Raw genomic sequence first — 12,200 nt, forward strand, 5'->3', positions numbered from 1 at the left:
CCAAAACAAACACGTATACAAAAACACAGGGATGTAACCCAAACAAAAGAGCCAGGTAAAACCTCCAATAAATCCACAGGACTAGAGCCGTAATAACAAGTGCACAACAACACACGGGACAAGACCTGTAATAACGAGTACACAATGCACGAAGGCCAAAACCACAAAGCACAGGTACTCACAAGACCAACGGACATGGGAACAGTAACCGACAAGACAATGGTGAACAGAGGGCACATATATACAATTACTAATAAGGGGGAATGGGAACCAGGTGTGCGTAATGAAACAGTTCAGTGACACCTAGAGGCCGGTGATGTAAACCTCCGGAGCTGGTGCACGGAATGAGCAGCAGTACCGGGGGAATCCGTAACAGTCACTCTCACTCAGATATCATTAACATGGCATAAGTCATGGCAAAATGTGTAGAATTGCATGAAATAATATAATTGTTAAATTTTCTCTCCGCCCTATGGCAAAAATGTGTAGAACTGCAGAAAACTTGCTTTAAAACTGCCAAAAAAAACTCTGCAATATGGCAAAATAGGTAGAATTGCATGAAATTTGTTATAGAACTGTAACATTTTCTCTACGCCCCATTGCAAAATGTGTAGAATTGCAGGGAAAAAAGGAAAAAAACGTACATATTTCTCTCTGCCGTCAAGACGGGGTCACACATTTTGTTTGCCCACTTGGTGAAAATGCCCCTCAACCAAATCTTGCTTAGGGCCCACAAAAGGCTACCGCTGTACCTAGTTAGTTATGTTCCAACACTCTCTTCATCTGTGCCAATATCAGTTATTTTTAAGTCTTGGTTCCAATAGTTTATATTTTTTTCTAAGAGATAGGCTTTCTGCAAGGTTTTGTATATCTTACCTATCATATGAGTATCATTTTCTGACTTAAATAGAAGTCCCTCATGTTGTTATGGTGTTCTTAACTGTGAAGCTGTTCATGTTCTCAGCTCCATCCTTTGAAAACAGACATGTAAAACGATTCTGGGGATGAACATGCGCATCTTCATCAGACCAGAGAATCTTGTTTCTTATGGTCTGAGGGTCTTTAGGTGCCTTTTGACAAACTCCAAGTTGGCTGTCATGTGCCTTTTACTGAGGACTGGCTTCCGTCTGGCGACTTTTCCATAAAGGCCTGATTGGTGGAGTGCTGCAGAGATGATTGTCCTTCTGGAAGGTTCTCCCATCTCCACAGAGGAATTCTGAAGCTCTGTCAGAGTGACCATAGGGTTCTTGGTCACCTCCCTGACCAAGGCCCTTCTCCCCGATTGCTCAGTTTGGCCGGACGGCCAGCTCTAGGAAGAGTCTTGGTGGTTCCAAACTTCTTTAATTTAAGAATGATGGAGGCCACTGTGTTCTTGGGAACCTTCAATGCTGCTGAATTTTTGTTGGTACCCTTCCGCAGATCTGTGCCTCAACACAATCCTGTCTCAGAGCTCTGCGGACAATTTCTTCGATCTCATGGCTTGGTTTTTGCTCTGATATGCACTGTCAACTGTGGGACCTTATATTGACAGGTGTGTGCCTTTCCAAATCATGGCCAATCAATTGAATTTACCACAGGCGGACTCCAATCATGTTGTAAAAACATCTCAAGGATGGTCAATGGAAACAGGATGCACCTGAGCTCAATTTCGAGTCTCATAGCAAAGGGTCTGAATACTTATGTAAGTAAGGTTTTTCAGTGTTTTATTTTTAATACATTTGCTAAAATTCTTAAAACCTGTTTTCGCTTTGTCATTATGGGGGTATTGTGTGTATTTATTTAATACATTTTAGAATAAAGCTGCAATGTTACAAAATGTTGAAAATACTTTTGCCATTCTGTTATGAGTTTTGTTATTATTTTGGGGGGGGAATTTATTACATTTATGGATCTGCAGGGGACTTTTCAGATTTTCCTCGTTTTAATATAATTGAAATAACTGTTTGATCCATGGAACTTGGAAGCACTGAATTGAATGACGTGTTACTTTCTCCCAGAATGTCAAATAAAATGATATCTTCTCCACACAAATGTTTTAAAAGTGTCTAATATTTATGTTCGGGTGATTTCTATGTTGCATCCTAAAATGCTGGATTCTTCTGCTGAAGACTCCGAAGTGTACTTATAATAAATGGAACAGATTTATTTAATGTTCACCATAACACATTCCAGTCGACCACTCTCTACAGTGTCTTCAGCCCAACTCACCAATACATAATTGAACTTTACCCGCCCTTGCATCGCGTAATCCAATCACTTCAATGCCAGAACGGAAACCCCATTGTCATTTGTTAATTCAAATAACTGAACCCCTGCATGCAAATCCCATTGGCTATTTGCAACCATTTTAAATCTAAACTCATTAACACATAATACATTTGTCAATACACCACATTCTATTTTTAGTGATAATTCTTTTGTTTGCTGATAGTTACTTTTTGAAGGGATTTGTTTGACAAAAAGATGAAAACATCATGATCGGTTGTTCATGCCAAATGAAAAGGTAATATAAAACAATATACAGTTAAATGACATGTCTTTACTATTAGGCCCCGAAACTCACGGTATAATTAGCACTATGTTCACCACCATCAACAAAACACCAAATGGAATTTGTGGAAGAATGGTGTTGCATCCATAGCAATTAGAACACTCGGGATCTCTATGGTTGCATCCAATAGAGTTGCAGACACTTGTAGGCATTGTCTGATGTTTGATGGCGTCACTTCTACGAAACACAATGATGCCAACCAAGGTGCATCGAAGCTGTTCTGGCTCTTGGTGGCCCAGCGTCCTATTAAGCTGCTTTATGTTGATGTTTCCTTTATTTTGGCAGTTAGGCTACCTGTAAGTTCCCAATTAGTTTTAAATTATCGTCAAAACGTCACATTGCGTGAAACATTTTCGCTTTCATTTTGTCACAAAAAAGAAGGATGGGAAGCAATAAATTCCGGGATTGGAATTGCTAGTTTGAAAAACGTACAGTATGTTGGTGAAGGTATTTTTTCGGGCTAGGCTATTGGTCATCAAAGAACAAGTAGGACCACTCTTCGTGCTATTAAAATGCCGTTATTGAGGTGCCATGTGCCATGTTAGCATTAAAAAAGTACATTGGCCGTTCTTGATCTTTGATGTGGCTGTCAAAATGTATAAAATTCACACATCGACTTGTGAGTCAAGACAATACAGCCACGTCTCAATGGTGCCAGTCAGCTAGACTTCTAAACAGAAGGGTTATCCTTGAAACTTCATCCTCAGCCAATGAAAGACGAAGAGCGCATAGACTATACAGTAGCTTCGTGCAGCTGCAGGAGAGTTACTCTCCTAGTTAAATATCGAAGACACTGGGCACCTGTCTCCACTCCATCAAGCGCGTGCAAACGATATGCTACTAATCAGTAAAGTCCACTACAAGAGCGGAAACGTTAATTATATTTTGATGGATCTCACAAATAAAATGGAGTGGCATTATTGAAGGTATTTAATACTACTAGAATACTACTAGAATTTGTATGTGCAAGATGGAAATGTAAATATGATTTGTTTTATCAGTGAGTTCTAGCCACTACAATATTATTTAAAAACAGCAAGACAGTTGCATTATTAACTGCTTGAGAATTTTCCCTGAACATAAACACTTGTTGATCTTTTTTTTTTCTTTACCCAGATTTTATTAAGATTACATCTGGAAGTTATCAATGGATTTCTTTAATGTGTCGGTTTTGCATGGTGACACCTCAGCGGTTGAAGTGAACACATCTGAAGCTTCGACAGGTAAGCATTTATCATGGTTGAAAATGTTTGTACAGTAGGCTATTCAGTATAGCAATTAAACAACCAGATTGTAGAAACTTGTACTGGTCACTGCACTGGAGGAAATCTTTGCACGTTTAAAAAAGAATTCATAGCCTACAATGATTTCACATGATCTTATTATGGCAATGATTTCACATGATCTTATTGTGGCAATGATTTCACATGATCTTATTATGGCACACATAATGTAGGCTATAATGAAAGTTACAGTCGTCCTCTTTTTATTTTCATTCGTTTTTCCTTGAAGACGTTAAATGGTTGGTTTCCTTCACTGCTCTGTCTAACACTTGTTATTCAGAGGGAAATGGAAATCTGTCTAGTAGCTTCCTGAAGGCACAGCTAGTGCCAAACTTTTCCTTTTTGAGTGACTTGTTTTTCGTCAGAATGGCTCATACTCTACCTTAATCTCAAAAGAGCCATGAAAATTCCTGTGAACTTTTAGTCACCACACACATACAGAAGCAGCTATGTTATTGAGTTTTTTTTGTCAAAGATACAGTATATAGCACATACCAAGGGCACTAAAATACATATTACTGGGAACGGAAAGATCTTCACGGGTTTGGTTTATGGATAGCCTATACTGTATACTGTATATCATGCTTTATTACAATGTTCCTCTCCTGGCCGTAAATTCTGGCTGATACCAAAGTCCTGACTTCAGTGTCTGGAAAGTCTGTTTCGGCACAATGCGATGATAATGAGGGGGGCTGTTTTTAAATCCAAACAGTGAGAGATCTCAACAAGCCGCCTGATCCCGCGAGTTGACATGAATGTGGTATAGCAACCCAGTGCCTTCAGAAAGTATACAAACCACTTGACTTTTCCACATTTTGTTGTGTTACAAAGTGGGATTAACCTGGATTTAATTGTCGTTTTTTGTAAACAATCTACACAAAACAGTCTGTAATGTCAAAGTGGAAGAAAAACACAGCTATTCAACTCCTTGAGTCAATACATGTTAGAATCACCGTTGGCAGCAATTACAGCTGTGAGTCTTTCTGGGTAAGTCTCTAAGAGCTTTCCACACCTGGATTGTGCAAGATTTGCTCATTATTCTTTTCAAAATTCTTCAAGCTCTGTCTGGTTGTTGATCATTGTTGTTGATCATTGCTAGACATTTTTAGGTCTTGCCATATTTTCAAGCGGATATAAGTGAAAACTGTAACTCGGCCCTTCATGAACATTCACGGTGTTCTTGGTAAGCAACTCCAGTGTAGACTTTGTGTTTTAGGTTATTGTCCTGCTGAAAGGTGAGTTCATCTCCCAGTATCTGATGGAAAGCAGACTGAACCAGGTTTACCTCTAGGATTTTTCCTGTTCTTAGCTCCATTCCGTTTATTTTTTATCTTGAAAAACTCCCCAGTCCTTAACGATTACAAGCATACCCATAACATGATGCAGCCACCACTATGCTTGAAAATATGGAGAGCGGTACTCAGTAATGTGTTGTATTGGTTTTTCCCCAAACCTAACACTTTGTATTAAAGACAAGCTTCATTTTTTGCAGTATTGCTTTAGTGCCTTGTTGCAAACAGGACGCATGTTTTGGAATATTTTTTTTATTTTGTACAGGCTTCTTTCTTTTCAGTCTGTCAGTTAGGTTATTATTGTGGAGTAACTACAATGTTGATCCATCCTCAGTTATCTCCTATCACAGTCAATAAACTCTGTAACTGTTTTAAAGTCACCATTGGCCTAATGGTGAAATCCCTGAGCGGTTTCTTTCCTCTCTGGCAATTGAGTTAGGAAGGACACCTGTATCTTTGTAGCGACTGGGTGTATTGATGCACCATCCAAAGTGTAATTAATAACTTCACCATGCTCAAAGGGATATCCAATAGGTGCTCTTCTTTGTGAGGCATTGGAAAACCTCCCCGATCTTTGTGGTTGAATCTGTGTTTGAAATTCACTGCTCGACTGATGGACCTTACAGATAATTGTATGTCTGGTATATGGAGATGAGATAGTCATTCAGAAATCATGTTGAACACAATTATTGCACACAGAGTGAGTCCAACTTATTATCTGACTTGTTGAGCACATTTTTATTCCTGCACTTATTTAGGCTTGCCATTAAAAAGGGGTTGAATACTTATTGACTCAAGACATTTCAGCTTTTAATTATTAATGAATTAGTGAACATTTCTAAAAACATAATTCCACTTTGACATCATGGGCTATTGCGTGTAGGCCAGTGACAACACATCTCAATTGAATCCATTTTAAATTGCGGCTATAACACAACAAAATGTGGAAAAATTCAAGGGGTGTGAATAGGGCTGTTGCGGTGACCGTATTACCGCCACACTGGCGATCACGATTCATGAAGGCAGTCAAATTCCATGTGACCGTATAGTCACGTAATTAGGCTTCTCCAAGCTCTGATACTGCTGATGGTTATTAGTAGCCTACCACACTTACTAACTGGTATTCAGCACTCCATTGTCCCTCTAATCACTCTGACTTAAATGCAAATGTAATCGAAAATCTAATCAAACACTTTATGAGATCGTGTTGCGCAACATTTCTATAGGCTATGCAATTGGGGGAGAAAACAAAGTGATGGCCTCTATTGAAAAGAGGAGGATCCCATCAGCTTTCTATAGGCTAGGCCTACTATATTTATTTCTCAACTTTCTTAATAGGAGTATAGCCTTCCTGGCTGGAATGAATATGAACCACAGAAAAAGCATCCTCCATTCACTATTTAAGTGCACAGAGGGGATGCCGCTGGGAAATTTGAGGCATTATCAAGTGCTTGTCAAATTGTGAATGAGAGACTGATGAAGTGTGTACACCCTGCACAAAAAAACAAAGTAGAGCGCAAGCCTTTCAAGCAACTTTTTTCAAATCATCATTAGTCACCTCATGCAGCCTTACAATGTATAAAAACTCTGAACATGTAGCCCAATGTTTGTAGAACAACTAAAGTTACATGAATAACTCTAAATGAAGCATATAGGAGTACCTATTTCTTTGTTAACCGCTCAGCACAGAATAGCCGCATGTGCGCACTCCCTCAAATCGTTTGAAGAAAATATCCTTTCTATTTTATTCAGCTTTGTTCAGTTGTATTCTTCATACTACAAAATAATATAAAATAATGGCACGGAATTCTAAGCAAATCTTGTCTGCTAAATGAACTAGTGTAGCCCACGGCCATTTGGCATAGCCAGATCAGGACCTAACATAAGGACAACTCAGAGTATGCTATTCTGTTCTTCTGAAATAGACTACATTTTCTTCATGTTTCTTTAGACCTGTCTAAAATAAGTAATGGATTTATTGTGAGGGTGTAGGCTATATTACATGGATTTTTTTGACTTTTTAAAATGTAGATGTTCCAAAGGTCTGCATCAGGGGCTTGTAGGCTATGTGTGGAAGCCAGGATATGCTAAATGTGTTTATGTTAATCAATTACCGTGACACCAACAGTTATTTGCTTAACAATCACCGAAATGGTTTATATTTGCACCTTTGGTTTTTTTAGTTCTTGGAGGAACCTATAATGGTTCAATGTAGCTACTAGTTCCTGGAGGAACCGTGGAGGCGTGGCTTAGTAGGGGTGTGGCTTTAAGTTATATATTTTTTGGCCACCCGTTAGTGCAAATGTCATTCCTGTTCATCTGTTCTGTTGTATTGTCATCACATGTTAAAGTTGAACACTAACTGTTTTGTAGCTTCAATAAGGCTAACAGAGGTGTTTGAGTTTCTCAAAGCCTATCCAAATCCCAATGTTGGAACAGTTACCACTGTATGTAATCAGCAATGTTAATTTATATTTGAATATGTATACTGAACAGAAATATAAATGCAACTTGCATCGATTTCAAAGATTTCACTGAATTACAGTTCATATAAGGACATCAGTAAACTGAAATAATTTCATTAGGGCCTAATATATGGATTTCACATGACTGGGCAGTGGTGCAGCCATGGGTGGGCCTGGGAGGGCATAGGCCCACCCACTGGGGAGCAAGGCACAGCACATCATTATTAGTTTTTCTCCACAGAAGGGCTTTATTATAGACAGAAGTACTCCTCAGCACATGTGTAATGATCATGCTTTTTAATCATCTTATTGACATGCCAAGATTATCTTGGCAAAGGAGAAATTATCACTAACAGGGATGTAAACACATTTGTGCACAAAATTTGAGAGCAATTAGCTTTTTGTGCATATGGAAACTTTTATTTCAGCTCATGAAACATGGGACCATCACTTTACATGTTGCGTTTATATTTTTTGTCCATTATAGTATAATCTAATCTGTTCAAAACAGTGGCAGGAGGTGCAGCAGTGGTCATTCTATTTTTTACATGGACAAGTAATATTGGTGTATTTATGCATTTATTCAAATGCACAGATCGCTTTATACACTACATGGCCAAAAGTATGTTGACACTCCTTCAAATTTGTGGATTTGTCTATTTCAGCCACACCCGTGGCTGACAGGTTAATAAAATCGAGCACACAGCCATGCAATCTCCATAGACAAACATTGGCAGTAGAATGGCCCGTACTGAAGAGCTCAGTGACTTTCAACATGGCACCGTCATAGCATGCCACCTTTCCAACAAGTCAGTTCATCAAACTTCTATCCAGCTTGAGCTACCCCGGTCAACTGTAAGAGCTGTTATTGTGAAATGGAAACGTCTAGGAGCAACACCGGCTCAGCCACAAAGTGGTAGGCCACACAAGCTCACAGAACGGGACCGCTGAGTGCTGAAGCTCGTAGCACATAAAAACCGCCTGTCATTGGTTGCAATACTCACTACCGAAGCAACGTCAGCACAATAACTGTTCATCGGGAGCTTCATGAAATGAGTTTCCATGGCCGAGGAGCCTCACCCAAGCCTAAGATCACCATGCACAATGCCAAGCGTCGGCTGGAGTGGTGTAAGGCTTGCTGCCATTGGATTCTGGAGCAGTGGAAATGCTAATTTGTCCTGGGATATAAACATTGAGTTGTTATTTTACCTGAAATGCACAAGGTCCTCTACTCCGACAATTAATCCACATATAAAAGGGTAAAAGTTTGATTTCTAGTAATCTCTCCTCCTTCAGGCTTCTTCTTCTTCGTTGGACTTTATATGGCGGTTGGCAACCAACTTTAATGTGCATTACCACTACCGACTGGCCTGGAGTGTGGACCTCAGTTAATCTTTCAGTCACCCACGTGGGTATATGCTCTTAAAAACCAATGAGGAAATGGCACATGGGTATATGCTCCTAAAAACCAATAAGGAGATGGGAAAGGCGTGACTTAAGCGTCACAAATAGAACCAAGTTCTATTTTAGCGCCTGGCCACGCAGATGCTCATTGACGCGCACAAGCAGTGTGGGTGCAATGATTGAATAACATGTACAGTTGAAGTCGGAAGTTTACATACACTTAGGTTGGAGTCATTAAAATTTGTTTTTCAACCACTCCACAAATTTCTTGTTAACAAACTATAGTTTTGGCAAGTCGGTTAGGACATCTACTTTGTGGATGACACAAGTAATTTTTCCAACAATTGTTTACAGACAGATTATTTCACTTATAATTCACTGTATCACAATTCCAGTGGGTCAGAAGTTTACATACACTAAGTTGACCGTGCCTTTAGACAGCTTGGAAAGCTTCTGAAAGGCTAATTGACATAATTTGAGTCAATTGGAGGTGTACCTGTGGATGTATTTGAAGGCCTACCTTCAAACTCATTGCCTCTTTGCTTGACATCATGGTAAAATCAAAAGAAATCAGCCAAGACCTCAGAAAAATAATTGTAGACCTACACAAGTCTGGTTCATCCTTGGGAGCAATTTCCAAACGCATGAAGGTACCACGTTCATAAGTACAAACAATTGTACGCAAGTATAAACACCATGGGACCACGCAGCCGTCATACATTGTGAAAAACTGAGTTTAAATGTGTTTGGCTAAGGTGTATGTAAACTTCTGACTTCAACTGTATATGTAGCAAAAAAGCTGTAAAAAAGCTACAAGATATTTGTCCTCCGAAGAGGGGGGTGGTGGAGGGGTGTACCACCCGGGTCACGGCAGCCAGGCTATGTAAATTGCTGCTTGACAGGTCTGGTTTATATGATATATCATACCGGTACTTTAATAACATTCTCCTCTGCTGCTCTTGTGTCCCTATAGGTGGGGGTCATGATGCCTACTACAACAACGCCATCTTGCCCACCATATTTGGCATCATCTGTTTCCTGGGCATTATGGGTAACTGCATGGTCATCTACACCATCCTGAAGAAGACCAAGTGCCGCGCCAAGCAGACCGTCCCCGACATCTTCATCTTCAATCTGTCCATCGTCGACCTCCTCTTCCTCGTCGGTATGCCCTTCCTCATCCACCAGTTGATGGGCAACGGCTCATGGTGCTTCGGCGCCACTATGTGCACAGTCATCACCGCGCTAGACTCCAACAGCCAGATCGTGAGCACCTACATCCTCACAGTCATGACTCTGGACCGCTACCTGGCCACTGTTCACCCCATCCGCTTCAACCACGTTCGGACGCCGTGCGTGGCAACCGCAGTTATCGTTCTAGTATGGACGCTGTCGTTGCTGACCACCATCCCGGTGTGGATGTACGCGGGCCTCATGCCTCTGCCTGGCGACCTGGTGGGCTGTGCCCTGCTACTTCCCGATCCGTCTACCAACATCTACTGGTTCACACTCTACCAGTTTGTCCTGGCTTTCGCTCTGCCTCTCCTCATCATCTGCGTGGTCTTTTTGAAGATCCTCAAGCACATGGCCACCAGCGTGGCCCCCTTGCCCCCCAGGAGCCTGAGGGTGCGCACCAAGAAAGTAACCCGTACGGCGGTGGCCATCTGCCTGGCTTTCTTCATCTGCTGGGCCCCTTACTACATCCTCCAGCTGGTTCACGTTGGAGTCCAGAACCCCAGCCCAGCCTTCTCCTACGCCTACAACATAGCCATTAGCATGGGCTACATTAACAGCTGCATCAACCCGTTCCTCTACATTGTGTTGAGTGACACCTTCAAGAGGCAGCTCATCGTGGCCATGCGGCCGGTCCACAGGAAGTTCCGGGTCAACCCCACCAGCACAACGGAGGGTAGTGTTAGTCTGAGATTGACCACTGACAGACCCCAGCAGGATCAGAGCTCCAGAGAGCTGCTGCCTGCCAATATGGCCGACCACTGAGGCCTGTTGCATGACAATTTGAGTTTTGTTGAACCTTTATTGAACAAGACCTCTTTACCCAGGGAGACCTGGTGTGGCCAGTGGAAGAGGGTATGAGATCAGTGTACAAGAACAGTGTATGGGGACAATCTATGGACCAGTGTATAGGAAGAACTGTGTATGTCATCACTGAATTTGAATAGTGTACAGGCAGGAACAGTGTAGGGTTGCAAACATCCGGTAACTTCCTGTGGTAACTTTCCCCAAATCCCCTGGTTTTCCAGAAATCCGGTTGAAAGATTCCCTGAATCAGGAAGTAATAAGCAGGAAATCCAAAATCTTCCAACCAGGATAATTATAAAACCTTGGAATTTTGGGAAAGTTAGCGGATTTTTGCATCCCTAGTTTTCGCAACCCTAGTACAGTCCGAGACATTTAATTGGATCACTGTATGGGATCAATGATGTATGTCTACATGGGAACAGTTAATGGATCGATCAGAATAGAAGAATAGTATCATTCAATGTGTGTGGCATCAGTGAGTAGGATCAGGCTGAGCCTGAGAGGAGATGTTTAACATAGTCAGGATGAGATTATTGAGTACCGGCCAACACATGGTACTCAGTACAGTAAACATAGGTACTGAAAGGATATTTAAAAAATGATTTGCTAATGATATTCAGTGGATAATGTAAAAGTGTGAGAGTCAAGATGATTCATAGCTACATGTACAAATCTATGAATAAATACATACACAGTCATAAATTACCCGCATGAGTATGACTAGTTTGATATTATATCAGGCATTGTATTCCAATTCTTCAGGGAAGGCAGGTTTTAGCACAATCCCTTACTGTAGTTTTGGTTTGGCAGTCTAGCTAATGTATGTTAAATTTCATTTCAATGTACAATGTTCACATACCACTTATATTGTACAGTGTGTTCAGTACCTAGTACCTACACTACAATTGCACCATAAATACATGTTTCAGCTTCACTGAATCTTGCGTAGTACTTTTTATCCGTACATTTGTACATTGTCTAAGAAGTCATCATGTATGGCCATTCGGTGTGGATGTTTTGTAAATATATATGTTTATATATATATAGGACGGCATATTAATATATATATATATATATATACTGTATGTTTTGGTGTAATTGTATTTGTATATACAGAATCAGAGTTTTTTTCATTTATTCGCATTTTAATGTGAAGTTAAAATAA

General features: G+C 40.6%; 1 protein-coding gene across 1 annotated transcript; it reads left to right on the forward strand.

Moving 5' to 3' along the window:
- Window positions 1-3,252: 3,252 nt before the first annotated feature.
- On the forward strand, window positions 3,253-11,396 carry LOC115147196 (melanin-concentrating hormone receptor 1-like). The gene is made up of 3 exons (XM_029689277.1): window positions 3,253-3,477; window positions 3,668-3,774; window positions 9,969-11,396. Exons 2-3 carry the CDS (start codon window positions 3,699-3,701, stop codon window positions 10,991-10,993), a joined length of 1,101 nt encoding a protein of 366 aa, XP_029545137.1. The 5' UTR covers window positions 3,253-3,477; window positions 3,668-3,698; the 3' UTR covers window positions 10,994-11,396.
- Window positions 11,397-12,200: the final 804 nt, after the last annotated feature.

The sequence above is a fragment of the Salmo trutta genome, chromosome 14, assembly GCF_901001165.1.
Source record: "Salmo trutta chromosome 14, fSalTru1.1, whole genome shotgun sequence".
In the NCBI taxonomy this organism is placed as follows: Eukaryota; Metazoa; Chordata; class Actinopteri; order Salmoniformes; family Salmonidae; genus Salmo; species Salmo trutta.

Excerpts from the sequence above, each read along its gene's own strand:
- LOC115147196 (XM_029689277.1), top strand. The coding sequence starts at position 3,699 with ATGGATTTCTTTAATGTGTCGGTTTTGCATGGTGACACCTCAGCGGTT. Across the intron at positions 3,775-9,968 it reads CACATCTGAAGCTTCGACAG|GTGGGGGTCATGATGCCTAC; the intron begins GTAAGCATTTAT and ends GTGTCCCTATAG.